This window comes from Tachyglossus aculeatus, chromosome 23 (genome assembly GCF_015852505.1).
Source record: "Tachyglossus aculeatus isolate mTacAcu1 chromosome 23, mTacAcu1.pri, whole genome shotgun sequence".
In the NCBI taxonomy this organism is placed as follows: domain Eukaryota; kingdom Metazoa; phylum Chordata; class Mammalia; order Monotremata; family Tachyglossidae; genus Tachyglossus; species Tachyglossus aculeatus.
In genome coordinates this window covers 16606692-16622298 of record NC_052088.1, presented here as the reverse complement: position 1 = coordinate 16622298, position 15607 = coordinate 16606692, and the positions used below count along the sequence as shown (strand labels likewise).

Below are 15607 nucleotides of genomic sequence, written 5' to 3'. Positions count from 1 at the left end.
CAATTACACTGTAGTAGTCAACTGCTAAGTAGAGAGACCTAGTGAAATTGTATTGACTGGAAAGGCTTCATCTACTCTTTTTGGAAAATTTGAGTTACTTTTCCCAAAGTACTTACATTAACACAATTCAATTCTATTGGACACCTGCTTCTCCTAACACCATTACTTAAATACACTACTTGTAATCATTCAATTTACAGAATCACAGAATTAAGTGATAACCATAAGTCCCCCAATTAAAAAAAATATATGCTTACCACAATGCCAATGAAAATAGTCCCTTTTTTCTTATCTTTGACATTTTCTTGATTTTGATTTTCACAGATACATAGGAGATAATTGCTGGATGTATCAGTTGCCGTATCTTCAACATCTACAGTGTCATCAAGCATCAAAGGGTTCACATTTAATCAATATTAAAGAAAAAAATGCACATTGTGGCTAATTATAATAAACCTCTTTTCTTTTTCATCACAAGGAAAATACACCAGCTTTCCATGTACCCATAAGATACACTGTTTGCACAATTCTATATATAATGTGTATAATATATATACTATACAGCCTTCTATACTTCAACTCTATGCTATCATCTGCAATCTCTTATAAGTCTGATTTTTCTATCCTATTTGGTTGTAAGGTCCCTGTATTCTGTAACATCCCATCCCAGAGAGTCTGATCTAGGCTTTGAAGAGGTGGGCGCACAATAAAGACGTGAACCAAGGTTAGGATACTGAAGATGAGAGGGATGAAGAAGAGGGAAAAGAGGAAGATGAATTATAAGTCAGATTGTAAGCTCCTCCAGGGCAGGGATTGTGTCTACCTACTCTATTGAAGTCACCCAAGCGCTTAGTACCATGCTCCACACACAGTAGCACTCAATAAATACCACCGATTGATAAATGGATGGTCTCCTTTATTCAGGTGACACAAACAGGGACTGCAAGTCTTTTCAATGTCCTAATAATAACAGCATTAATCAAAGCACACTGTATCTATTTCAAAAGCGCCTTTTTTTCTGCAATTTTTTTTTAATTCAAGGTATACCTGGGGGAGCTGTTCAACAAAGTCAGCCATTCCTGAAGTTCTGAACTCTGAACTGGCAGTGGGTTATTTCAGTCAGTTTTTAGCCTGGAGTTTAGCGTTGCAGGACAGCTGAGAGGTCAATTAAATCGTACAATCAATGCTATTTACTGAACAACTTCTGCATGCAGAGCACTGTACCGAATGCTTGGTAGAAAAAGCACTCATCTAGGGGCTCCTCCTCCAAACCACCACTGTATTGGAAATTGGCTCTGAGCATCACCTAACTCCCTAATGGTGCGGGATTTATATATGTTTGTACATATTTATATATGTTTGTACATATTTATTACTCTATTTATTTATTCTGCTTGTACATTTCTATTCTATTTATTTTATTTTGTTAGTATGTTTGGTTTTGTTCTCTGTCTCCCCCTTCTAGACTCTGAGCCCACTGTTGGGTAGGGACTGTCTCTATATGTTGCCAACTTGGACTTCCCAAGCGCTTAGTACAGTGCTCTGCACACAGTAAGCGCTCAATAAATACGATTGATTGATTGACTGATTGATTCTAGGCTACAGCACGTGATTTTTTTAGGTTTCTTTTACCCTGGACTAACTCTGGGACTACGAAAGTGCCAGGGTCCATCTGGATCCCATTTCTAACCTAATCCAGGGCCACCGCCTCCTGTCTCCCCATCCCCTGCCCTCACACAAACACGGTTTGAGCCCACTCAGATCAGAAACAACCCGGCATCAACCCTGAGCATTTTTCCACATTAAAGATCAAAAGTACGTTATACTTGATCAATCAATGCTATTTATTGAGTGCTTACTTAGAGAAGCAGCGTGGCTCAGTGGAAAGAGCTCGGGCTTTGGAGTCAGAGGTCATGGGTTCAAATCCCAGCTCCGCCACTTGTCAGCTGTGTGACTTTGGGCAAGTCACTTCACTTCTCTGGGCCTCAGTTCCCTCATCTGGAAAATGGGGATTAAGTCTGTGAGCCCTACATGGGACAACTTGATTACCTTGTATCTACCCCAGCGCTTAGAACAGTGCTTTGCACATAGTAAGTGCTTAATAAATGCTATTATTATTATTATTATTATTATTATTACTGTGTACAGAGCACTGTAAGCAGCGTGGCTCAGTGGAAAGAGCACGCGCTTTGGAGTCAGAGGTCATGGGTTCAAATCCCAGCTCCTCCACCTGTCAGCTGTGTGACTTTGGGCAAGTCACTTCACTTCTCTGGGCCTCAGTTACCTCATCTGGAAAATGGGGATTAAAAAACTGTGAGCCCCCCCGTGGGACAACTTGATCACCTTGTCACCTCCCCAGCGCTTAGAACAGTGCTTTGCACATAGTAAGTGCTTAACAAATACCACCATTATTATTATTATTATTAAGCCATTACACTTGGAAAAATATGAGGAACATAGTAAGTCAATTCCCTTTTATTAATTAGTTCTTTTAAAATGTATATATAGAGCCTTTTGTACTCAAAAGACGTCATCCTACAGAAAGGATGAAAAGAATGAGAAAAGGCAGAAAGTGGAGAAGGAATAACAGAGATGAAAATAAAGAAATGAAAAAAGAAAACTAGAGGGAGTAGAAATCAGAAAAAACACAAAACACTACCCTAGCACAGTTTACTTTGAAAAACAAAATTCACATTTCCAAAAGGATATCTTCTCCAATCAGTGTAGATTTAGTATAAAGGGCAGTCAATTTCCGTGTAAATAAAGAACTTTTGTTCTCTCCAATAGCTTTCAGCGCTGCCGTTTCTGTTTGTTTCACAACTCCCACCTGCAGCAGGAATAGGCAGTTAAAGAGACAATAGCCAAATTTAAAAAAACATATTTTCACATTTAAGGAAGTCAAACAACAACATTCTTTGATAACATAAAATTCTAAATAGTAACAACGAGCAGAATATAGATCAGGACGGAACCACATGCCGAGGAGAGCCCAGAAACTTCTCAATTGGCGGTCACCACCACCTGAGCTGGATCTTGAATCACTTCTGCCGCCACTGCCAGGATGGAGCTGCTGCCATCATCACACCAGAATTCCACAGCACCACCCAGAATAATAAGAATAATAATCGTATTTGTTAAGTGCTTTCTATGGGACACGCACTGTACTGAGTGCTGGGATAGATACAAGCCAATCGGGTTGAGTCCCTGTCCCACGAGGGGCTCACGCTCTCAATCCCTATTTTAAAGAAGAGGTAACTGAGGCACAGAGAAGTAAAGGGACTTGTCCAAGGTCACACAGCAGACAAGTGGTAGAGTGGGAATTAGAACCCATGATCTTCTGACTCCCAGCCCATGCTCGATCCACTAGGCCACGCGGCTTCTCTAGAACCCCACTGCAACTCCACTCTGCCTTCTTCTGCTCACTCAATCTTGGGACCCTCAGGAGTCTGAAAGACCAACTTCCCTCGTGCAATTCCGGAGGACATTTAGGCTGGGGTGTCTCAATCCCAAAAACAGTAGCAATTAGGTGCTGCAGAATGGTCTTGGGTCCAGGGGAACCCAATAAGGGCCTCCTTTCCTACAAATCTCTTTCACACCATCCCTAGGATTAGCCAGGAGATTTGGAAACTATTGTCAGCTACTGCCTTAAGAGCTGAGTGATTAAGGGTTATTGTCAAATAGAAAGATGGCTTAAAATGAAGGATGACAATTCTGTATTCGTTAACAGCATACTACGTGCTGCGTGCCGGGATATTCTGGTCTCTCGTGGGGATCACGGTCTAAGGAGAGGAAGAACAGGTACTGAATCCCCATTTTATAGTTGAGGAAACAAACCGAAAGAATCATTCAATCCATGGTATCTGTTGAGTGCTTACTGTTTGCAGAACACTGAAAAAGTTAAGTGACTTGTCCAAGAATACACAGTAGGTACATGGCACAGCCAAGATTAGAACCCAGGTCCACTGCCTCCCGGGCTAATATTCTTTCCCCTAAGCCACTCTACTTCTCAGTGCTTGGCACCTAGAAAGCCCTTAACAAATACCACCATTATTAAGGGTTTTGTAAAGGGTATTTGTTAAGGGTTTATTATGTGTATTCATTCTCGCCTGTCCCGCTGTCGACCCCCGGCCCACATCATCTCCCTGGCCTGGAATGCCTTCCCTCCACACATCCGCCAAGCTAGCTCTCTTCCTCCCTTCAAAGCCCTATTGAGAGCTCACCTCCTCCAGGAGGCCTTCCCAGACTGAGCCCCTTCCTTCCTCTCCCCCACATCCCCCTCTTCATCCCCCCATCTTACCTCCTTCCCTTCCCCACAGCACCTGTATATATGTACATATGTTTGTATATATTACTCTATGTATTTATTTTATTTGTACATATTTATTCTATTTATTTTATTTTTGTTAATATGTTTTGTTTTGTTCTCTGTCTCCCCCTTCTAGACTGTGAGCCGGCTGTAGGGTAGGGACCATCTCTATATGTTGCCAACTTGTACTTCCCAAGCACTCAGTACAGTGCCCTGCACACAGTAAGCGCTCAATAAATACGACTGAATGAATGTGCCAGTTGCAATGCTATCAAATTGGACACAGTCCTAGCCCTGCTTGCATCTCATCATCTACAAAGGAGGGAGAGCAGGGATTTAATCCCCATTTTACAGCTGAGGAAACTGGTGAGGTGCATGGTGGTGGCCGACCGTGAAACCTGGCGGAGAACCGTCCGTTAACCAATGCAGACCTACAGAGGGTGTCCCCTCTGACAACTCCACAAACTCTTTCAGGGCGGGGAGCCCGTCAACTTTCCCTACTGTGTTCTCCCAAGTGATTTTAGTACAGTACACTGAACACAGTAAGTGCTTACCAAATATTATTCATTGACTGAGCCACCCTCTGACTTCTAAAGTGACCCAAATGAGAAGCAGCATGGCCTAAGGGAAAGAGCACAGGCCGGGAGGACCTGGGTTCTAATCCCGGCTCTGCCAATTGCTTGCTGGGTTACCTTGGGCAAATCACTTCTCTTCTAGACTGTGAGCCCACTGTTGGGTAGGGACTGCCTCTATATGTTGCCAACTTGTACTTCCCAAGTGCTTAGTACAGTGTTCTGCACACAGTAAGCACTCAATAAATACGACTGATTGATTGATTGATTCTCTGTGCCTCAGTTATCCTGCTCTCCCTCCTACTTAGACTGTGGGCCTCATGCAGGACAAGGATTGTGTCCAACCTAAAAGACTTCTATCTACCCCAGCGCTTAGAACAATGTTTGACACATAGTAAGCACTTAAATACCATTAAAAAAACCCCTGATGGCCCAAGCCACCATTTGCCCAACCAAGCTAAAGGTGAAACTGACCTTGTGTCCATTTGCCACGAGTCGGCGTACATGAACAAACAATCGGTGAGTGGGTATACTTGCTGTCATAAAGTTGTGATCTAGATGGCAATATATATTCAGTTCTCGGGCTGCAATCTGCAAATACAAAAAGGGGACAATAGCTATATACACATTCCAAGTGTCTTTCGGTCCTAAACGTTCGCCCTTTTTCTTCGGCCCATCCCTCACCACTTGCCCTAGAGGCCTCTAACGAGCTCTCGATGCTTTACGTGATGCTAGTGCTTTTCAGAAAAATAACTTTGGTGGGTCTCCTTCATCAGCACCCCACTGTAATGGGGTGCTAGCCAGATGGATACCAGTATCCCCCTTCTGCCAAGGTACGGCCCTCCGGGCACCCCCTCCCTCTGCAAAGTATTCACAGGCCTAAGGATCAGGAGATTGAAACTGAACTTAAATCCGCTCGGTGGGATATCTTTAGACCAGGATTGCATGGCGAGCAAGTGAATGGCTGGAAGGCGAGGGTCCCTGGGGCTGGGCTGATGAATACTCTGGTTCGTGGTCCTCCCAAGACCAAAGAGAAATGGTGGCAACACGCTTCCCCTGCCTCCACGTGTCGTTCCCTGATGGTATCCAGGAAATATGGCAGCTTTGGTCCTAACCCTGGGATATTCGGAGATTGTCCCAACTTTGCTCCCACAGACGAAGGCTATACCAGCAATCAGCCCAGAACTAGGCCCAACCTCCCACAATAGTGAGGGTCAAACCTTTCTTAGACTCTTGAGAACGGCAGGAATCCCAGCAGGGGCCTAGAAAGGGAATTACTGCTCACCCTATTTCAAGTCCACCCTCCACCATTTTCCAGGCATGGCCCTAATTGCCACCTGTGTACTCTTTTCCCAACCTATAGTACAGTGCTCTGCACCTAGTAAGCGCCTAATAAAATCTCTTACTGCTACCATTACTACTCTGCTGATCAGAGGTTATCAAAACTAGGACTTACTAATAATAGTGAAAGAAGAAGAGAAAGAGAATATAGAAGTTGTAGCCTAACAGTGGAAGGGAAGATGAAATATGCGGATTAGGACAGTGGGGGTCAAAATCATAAGAGGAGACAAAAGTGAAGGAATCAACTGACAACCAGAGAGGGAGAGGAAAATGTGGTTCTCTTGGCTAAAGTACTGTGTCTAAGGCTAGAGTTCAAAGACAACTCTGGGTTTGTCTCTGCCCTTGCCTGAGGCGAGGCTGTCTGGGGCTGAACAAAAAGAGCTAATATATGTCTTTTTGTTTTATGTGCCTAAGTTTAATCATCGATCGTATTTATTGAGCGCTTACTATGTGCAGAGCACTGTTTAATGTGTGGGAAAAGTGACCACTGCCTTTGGGACTTGAGGTGAAGCATATTAAATCTTAATAAAGCAATCCTGTTCATTAATATTTTGATAACTACAAACTAGAAACACAAATTTATCCTTTCTTGGACAGCTAGGGAATATCTGCACTCAGCTGGGTATTGTTCCTTATGAAAGTGGGTGAGGCCAAAGCCTAAATCTACGTTATTAAAAAGCCATATGCCACAATATCAGATATTACTTAATTTTCTTATGTAAGATGCACTACTGTATTATCCATAACTACAGCAACAACCATATATTTAGACTGCATTGTCAAACAAAACATCAACATAACACAAAATTACTTTGTTTCACACTTCTGACAGATACACTTTAGCGTACTACTAATATCCTTTTTTACATTCTTGGATTTGGTGGGTGAGGGCTTCATTTAAAAGTTTAAAAAACTAAGTCCATTTCTAAAACAGATACCTGAATATTTTTCCCACCTTTTTGATGATAATTTCACAGAAGTCAGAAAACTGCACAAAATTTTTGAAAAAAGATAGAAAAAACTCTGGGTGTTTGGCAGTAGCAACTTACCTCTGCATCTTCCCCAAAGAACCTGTATTTGTAGCCACATTCCACGCACAAAATTGCATCTTTATGCTGTTGTTTCATTTCCATGAACTGCAGCTCTAGAGGTGTATAGATGCTTTTTGTTCTTTTATTAGTGAGCTTGAGGTCGGAGGAATTTTGAAGGTTTTCACAAATTTTATTTGATGATGCAAATTGACCAAGACCAAAATGTGATCCTTCCTATCAACAAAGTTGAGGTAAATGCTGTTATATGAACAGATAAAACATTATTTGACTGTTGAACTGCTTTTGGTTTACATTATATTTTCAATCACTTTCTGTCAGTAAACTCGGTCAAGGCTAACCCCAAGAAAGGATCGCAGCCCTGTGGAGGCAATGGAGATCGGGGAAACTTCTAGTTTGGCTCAGAATCACAGAGTAAATCTCTGGAGAACTTGGCTGATGAGCTAAAAGGGGGTTAAACAGAGGAAACTTTATGGGCAGAAAAGGTAATCCCAATCCAGAGAAGGGGAAGGAGGGAAGCAGCTTTGATGGCAAACCTGCTGCTTAGAGAAGCAGCGTGGCTCAGTGGAAAGAGCATGGGCATAGGAGTCAGAGGTCATGGGTTCAAATCCCGGCTCTGCCGCTTGTCAGCTGTGTGACTTTGGGCAAGTCACTTAACTTCTCTGTGCCTCAATGACCTCATCTGTAAAATGGGGATTAAGATTGTGAGCCCCACATGGGACAACCTGATCACCTTGTATCCTCCCCAGCGCTTAGAACAGTGCTTTGCACAGAGTAAGCGCTTAACAAATACAAAAAATTATTATTATCATCTCACTGGGAGGCATTCTTACTTCAGAAGGTTTTGGGTTTTTTTTTTTAATTTATCTACAAATCCTCCCCCCGCCATAGGACTATGGGGGTGGGACAAAAGAAATGAACATCTCAAGAGAATGGCTGAGCTTTGTAGCACTTTTATGCATTCTTTGCTTACAAACATTCCATATATAGTTCAAGGGTAAAACAAATCACAAAATTTCAGTAATATCTGAAAAGAACATTAGGCATAAAGAGATGGGATGCTCTGCAAGTTACTAATATTTAGCATAATAATAGTCAGATAAGACAGAGAATAAGATAACGTGTTGCCGACTTGTATTTCCCAAGTGCTTAGAACAGTGCTCTGCACACAGTAAGCGTTCAATAAATATGATTGATTGATTGATCTGGAAAAAAGGTACAGATGAAATATACTGGATGCTACTTTATTCTGAGAAGTTCAGTTAAAAAAAAAAAAAGAGGTGAACACCACCATACTGTTATGGGCGTCAATATCAGAATGCTCAATGCTGACTCTCTATCTCCGGCATGCAGTAGTACTAAAAAAAACCCTCCCAAATTACAGGATTTTCCTAAGGGTGGGCAAGGCAGGTGTCTGAAGGTTACTGAAGAAAAAACCCAGCAATCCAACTCCAAGGATGCCCTGGATTCCATACACACACACACACACACACTCCAAGGAAGTGATTCTGGGATTCAGAGTCCCTTACTACTCAAGTCCCTGCAAGCATTTTCATATCTGAAGCTTTAAAATGCCTCCACGGACACTGGCCATTCTGAGCCCAGAAGGAACCTGAAATGGTGTTTCCCACGATGCCCAAATCCCCTCCCCAATCTCACGCCTGTGGGGCATCAAAACCCTGTGCTGCTGGAAATAATATCTTGGCCAGGGTTGGTAGCCAGTCAGTCGATCGTATTTATTGAGCACTTACACTGTACAGAGCACTATACGAGGCAATCGCGAGAGTACGATACAACAGACACATTCCTTGCCCCCAACGAGCTTACGGTCGGAGGGAACTGACAGTGACAGGATGATGTGCCCGGACCCAAACCCGACTTGACAGTTTCATGGCCACACTAGACCACTGCAGGTTCCAAATGACAATGGAAGGGTAGTGATATCATCAGTTCCCTCCACTGTAATCTGACAGACATATCTGCCCACTTGTTTCACGGGAAGCAGTGTAGCCTAGTAGAAAAACCATGGGGTTGGGAGTCAGAGGACCTGGCTTCTAATCCTGGCTCTGCCACTTGTCTGCTATGTGACCTTGGTCAAGTCACAATTTCTCTGTACCTCAGTTACCACACCTGCAAAATGGGGATTAAGACTTTGAGCCCCATGTGGGACACGGACTACATCCACCATGGTTATCCTGTATCTACCCCAGCGCTCAACACATTGTCTGGAACATAGTAAGCACTTAAATACCATTAAAAAAAAAAGTGCAACTCTGAAGGCCTGGAGAAGGAAAGTTCCCTTTGACTCAGAAATAGTTAATTTTAGTTGCCCTGGTTTACTTAAAAAACCGCAGCTACTTACCTTCTGATTCCTGTGGGAGTTGAAGTCCTCAGAACCTACAGACTTCTTTAAATGTATGCTGATGTCTTCAAAATCAGTGCATTTTTCCAAAGTTGCAGGTCTCCTCCCCAGAAAAGGCTCGGTTTGGGCTCTGCTGCAAGGAGGCTCAGAATCACTGCAGAATTCTCTCAATTTTTCCAGTGATTTTAAAGCTACCCTGGGTCTCAGACATTTCTTTGGCTCTTGGTTGGCAAGTTGGAAAGAAATATTATTTGAGATGTCAATTAATAATCAAATCCTTTGAAAGGTGAGATCTTCCTGAGTAACACATAACGTTCAACAGTGGATAATTTTCAGAGTATGAGTTATAATTTACTCCTACTATTTACCCCTTTTTCCTCTCCTCCTCCCCATCGCCCCCCCCCCACCTCCTTCCCCTCCCTACAGCACCCTGTATATGTTTGTACAGATTTATTACTCTATTTATTTTACTTGTGCGTATTTACTATTCTATTTATTTTGTAAATGATGTGCATCTAGCTCTACTTCTATTTATTCTGATGACTTGACCCCTGTCCACATGTTTTGTTTTGTTGTCCGTCTCCCTCTTCTAGACTGTGAGCCCGTTGTTGGGTAGGGACCGTCTCTATATATTGCCAACTTGTACTTCCCAAGCGCTTAGTACAGTGCTCTGCACACAGTAAGTGCTCAATAAATATGACTGAATGCATTTAGAACTCTAGATATTTTACCCCAAAATCTTATTCTGAGGACCCTAAACTGCAGTTTTGTGAGGTATCCTATAAGAAACCCAGGCAACCCAGTCTTCACTTCAAAGAAAATAAAAGACATTAGAATGAAACATATTGCAACTTGCTCACCACAGACCGGCTCCACACACCTACAATGGTTTCGGATCCAGATCCAAATCAAAAGTCAGGGCAGGAGATGCTCAAAAATAACCTCAGCTCTAGCTACCGGGGTGCCAGGTGGCAAAGTCCGAGCCATCCAGATGTGGCAGGGAGAAAAGGAAAGGGCTTGAAGGTACAGGATAAAAAGGAAGGTGCAGAGACCATCACTGCAGGATCACTGCAGTAACGGAAGTAGAAAAGGCCAGAAAGATGGTATGCACTGGGACAGTACAGGGGAAAGTAATTATCAATCAATGGTAATTACTGAGTATTTACTAATACCACTGTACTAAGTGCTTGGGAGAGTGCAGTACAACAAAATTAGCAGAAACGTTCTGCTAAGAGAATAACATAGCAAAACAAATCTGATCGAAGTTCTCCGACTAAAATGCCCGCACAGTAAATGACAATAAATTGGTACCTTAACCTGTGTTTCAGGTGACTTGTCTTGACTAGCTACAAAAAGATCTCTCATAAGCGCTTAGTACAGTGCTCTGCACACAGTAAGTGCTCAATAAATACGACTGATGATGTGCTCAGCAAGTGACACTACATGGAACCTTGTCTCTTCAGAGATAATTTAAAGGGCAAATCAAAAACAGTAATACCCCTCTCCAGTGTCCCTTCCACTTTGCTTGCTGCATTACCTCTTCCAGCGCTTAGTACAGTGCCTGGCACGTAATAAGCGCTTAACAAATCCCACGATAATCTTGCCCTTTTTCCATATGTAGTTCCTGAGTTGAATGTACTCTCCTGCTCAACTAACTTTCCCTACTCGAGGTTCCTTTCCTGAGTCTCTCTCCTCCCCAGGTCTGAAGTCTGTTTGTTTCAATGCTTAGAACAGTGCTTTGCACATAGTAGGCACTTAATAAATGCCATTATTACTATTATTATTTTGTCCTCTCACCAGCTCTAAACCTCAGAATCACCTCAAATATATGCCCAACCTCTGGCTGGGAACTGCTTCTAAAGGGACAGGTGCACTAGGGTTTTTGCGCATGGATTTGAAACATAACCACTCAAATCCAGGTCTCATTTATTTATAATAATAATGGCATTTATTAAGCACTTACTAAGTGCAAAGCACTGTTCTAAGTGTTATTTCAATAGATCCTATCATCAGAGAATCAAGCATAGCAGCTGGAGTATTTGATTAATCAAAAAATACAAGCCGATGCTGAACTAATTTTGAAAACTTCACAGCTGCAAAATTCTACAATATTTCAAATGACACTAGTCCACTAATGCAAAGAAGTGTACGGTTCAATATAATCCCCTTAGTCAGTTTGAACAATAGTCAAAACATTGGACCCTGACGATCCATTATGACCATTAATTTAACATTTTTTTCAAATGCGTTGGAAAAGGGGAAATAACGTGTAACAATCTAAACGTTTACTGTTGGGTTAGATTTAACATAAATTTCCCAGAACTCACCAACACTTCCAGTCATACCCATATCGCTTCTTTCTCCTCCATTTCCTTGAGCTGTTTTGGCTCGTTTTTTGATCGGTCCATTGTTTTCAGAAGCTCTTTTCGTTAGTCTTGCAATTTCAGCTGCCTAGAAAACGAATATTTAAGAAATGTTCATCTCTAATCTTCCCACTTTATATCCCTCAATTGTCACTTCAGCCTTTCTACACCACCTAAACACTCAAAGTCCTCACAGCCCTCACGGTATTTACGTGCAGAACTTTATACTCAATTACCTCCTCCCATCTGTAATGCTCTCCAGCTAGATCTGTAAACCCCTTGACGGCAGGCTAGGATCCTACACTCTAAAATCTCCTCTATTCTTCCAAACAATGCAGTGTTGTGCACATTGTAGACACTCAATAAATGCTATTAATGATGATGAAATGTATGCTGAAATGCAATGTCACTGACTTCAAATATATGGAATTTTTAAAAAAGATCTTTTAAGGGTAATGTCCAGTTTAGCTGAGAAAACCTTCCCCAGCCAATCTGCCCAGTTCCTCCTTTCTGCTATTCAAAACACTCTCGAAATTTCATCTCCTCCCCTAAGCCTATGGCGACCTGACTGGATGTCAGAACGATAAAAAGCATATTTTGGCCATTGGTGGCAGAACACAAGGCCCATTTGCAATCCATTTGCCTGCCTGGACCATCACTTTTAGAGGGTATCCCGTCCCATCTGGTCCCCCTGCCCCGGCTCACACGGTGACATCAATCAATCAATCAATCGTATTTATTGAGCGCTTACTGTGTGCAGAGCACTGTACTAAGCGCTTGGGAAGTCCAAGTTGGCAACATATAGAGACAGTCCCTACCCAACAGTGGGCTCACAGTCTAAAAGGGGGAGACAGAGAACAAAACCAAACATACTAACAAAATAAAATAAATAGAATAGGTATGTACAAGTAAAATAAATAGAGTAATAAATATGTACAAACATATATACATATATACAGGTGCTGTGGGGAAGGGAAGGAGGTAAGATGGGGGGATGGAAAGGGGGATGAGGGGGAGAGAGCTGGGACCCAGTAAATTCCTGGGGACAGGAGACGGAGTTAAATAAAGGAGGTACAAAAATGAGTCCCCTCCTGTCTGTCCCAAACTGAAGAAGCTTGTATCTTAGCTCACAAGCCAAAGAAACCATGAAAAGGTCTTCCACAGAAGAGAAAAGAGTGGAAAGAGAATGAGCTTGGGAGTCGGAGGACCTGGGTTCTAATCCTGGCTCTGCCAAGTGCTTGCTGTGTGACCTTGGGCAAGACACTTCTCCGTGCATCAGTTTCAACTGTAAAATGAGGATTAAATCCTATTCCCTGTCTAGACTGTGAGTCCCTTGCGGGACCAAGATTATGTCCAACGTGACAACCTATCTCAGAGCTTAGAACTGTGCTTGGCATATAGTAATGCTTGGCATACAGTAAGCGCTTAAACTGCATAATAAATATCACGATTAAAAAAAGGACAGCGAACAACAAAGTCCTAGAGTGAAGTCAATCTCCTAGCCTTAAAGCTATGCTCACCTGAACACAGCTGGACTGGGTGGGACATTTGAAAAGAAAGTAGGCAATCGACAACAATAAGATACCCAAACAGCTGCCGCGTGGTGAGCCCAAAATGGGAAAACAAAGCAATAAGAGGAAACTTTCTAAAATGTAAATTTTACTGTATACAATACAGTAAAACAGCCTCAGTGCTGAAACCTGGGAGTCAGTAAGTACACAGAATTCCAGCTCTGCTGTGTGATCCTAGGCAATTCACCTAACTTCTCTACGTCTCAGTTACCTCATCTGTAAAATGGGGATTCAAGAGCTGTCCTCCTTCCCTCTTAGACTGTCGGCCGCATATCATCATCATCATCAATCGTATTTGAGCGCTTACTGTGTGCAGAGCACTGTACTAAGCGCTTGGGAAGTACAAGTTGGCAACATATACGGGACAGGGATTGTGGCCAACGTGACTATGTGTCTAACCATCAGCCTTTAACAGTGCTTGACACACAGCAGGTGCTTAAACACCAAAACAAGACCAAAACAAAACAAAAAAACCATAGGACAGTCTCTGTGTGCACACAGTGCAGTCATTACTGTGAGTCCCACATTGGCCTTTTCAGTCACTCATCCACCCAGAAGTGAATTTCACGCTATCAGCACCTTCTTCAAGCACAAATATATATAATCTCAAGTATATTAACTTTAAATTCACTATCAATTCAACAAGCATTACCATGATTTAAAATTATGATGAGGGCAATGAGATGAGGAAGGACTGTGCATACAAGGGGTAACGAAGATAACAAGGTACCAGAAGAAAAAGTAAAAGATGACCTGAAATGGGGAAAAAAATGAATATGGGGGGGGGGGGGGAAGTGGGGAAGGCAAAACTCGTTGCTCACTCAAGTCCAGCGAGTAAATTTGAGGTCAAGGAGAAAGGAGCACTGACAGTAGCGTTGCTACAAGCAGCTATTCTCTTCAGTGAACTTCTCCCACTCCCTTCTGTATCACCCTTTGTTCTTCCCCCCTCCCAGCCGCACAGCATTTACGTACATATCTGTAATTTTATTGATATTAATGTCTGTCTCCTCCCTCCCCACACACACTGTAATGCTGTGGGCAGGGAATGTGCCTGTTTACTGTTTATGCTGTCCTCTCCCAAATAGTGCTCTGCACACAGGAAACGCTCCACAAATAGGATTGAATCAACTGGACTGGATGGGCCACAAGTTTTCCAGGGTCCACCCGACGTCAACCCTCCGTTCCAGACCTGTCAATGGCAGTGTAACTGTTTAGGCGGCCAAGCGCTTAGTACAGTGCTCTGCACATAGTAAGTGCTCAATAAATGCAATTGATGATGATGATGATGATGATTTTAATTTCTAGTTTCCTACAGCCCGGGACTCAGAAGGACCCGGTTTTTCATCACAGCTCGACCACCTGCCTGCTGCGCGACCTTAGCCAAGTCGCTTCCCTTCTCCGTGACCTCATCTGTAAGATGGGGATTCGTTCATTCATTCATTCAATCGTATTGACTGAGCGCTTACCGTGTGCAGACCACTGTACTAAGCGCTTGAGAAGCACAATTCGGCACTAAAGAGAGACAATTCCTGCCCACAACAGGCTTACAGTCTAGAGGGGGGAGACAGATGTCAAAGACATCAAAGAGAAGCGGCGTGGTTTGGTGGAAATAGCCCGGGCTTGGGAGTCAGAGGTTGTGGGTTCTAATCCCAGCTCTGCCACTTGTCAGCTGTGTGACCTTGGGCAAGTCACTTAACTTCTCTATGCCTCAGTTACCTCATCTGTAAAATGGGGATTAAGACTGGGAGCCCCCCATGGGACAACCTGATCACCATGTAACCTTCCCATTCATTCATTCATACACTCAATCGTATTTATTGAGCGCTTACTGTGTGCAGAGCACTGTATTAAGCGCTTGGGAAGTACAAGTTGGCAACATATAGGGACGGTCTCTACCCAACAGCGGGCTCACAGTCTAGAAGGGGGAGACAGACAACAAAACAAAACATATTAACCAAATAAAATAAATAGAATATGTACAAGTAAAATAGAATAATAAATACATACAGAGATATATACAGGTGCTGTGGGGAGGGGAAGGAG

The 15607-nt window shown here is 42.8% G+C and overlaps 1 protein-coding gene across 1 annotated transcript in view; it reads right to left on the bottom strand.

Moving 5' to 3' along the window:
* The window catches only part of MSH3 (mutS homolog 3), a 132018-nt gene that overhangs the window by 112990 nt on the left and 3421 nt on the right, over positions 1-15607 (bottom strand). Inside the window, exons 2-7 of the mRNA XM_038765562.1 lie at positions 11958-12081; positions 9631-9851; positions 7269-7484; positions 5353-5469; positions 2710-2827; positions 258-406 (exon numbers count right to left, since the gene is read on the bottom strand). Coding sequence (XP_038621490.1) covers positions 258-406; positions 2710-2827; positions 5353-5469; positions 7269-7484; positions 9631-9851; positions 11958-12081 — 945 coding nt within the window. The remainder of the gene's footprint in view (positions 1-257; positions 407-2709; positions 2828-5352; positions 5470-7268; positions 7485-9630; positions 9852-11957; positions 12082-15607) is intronic.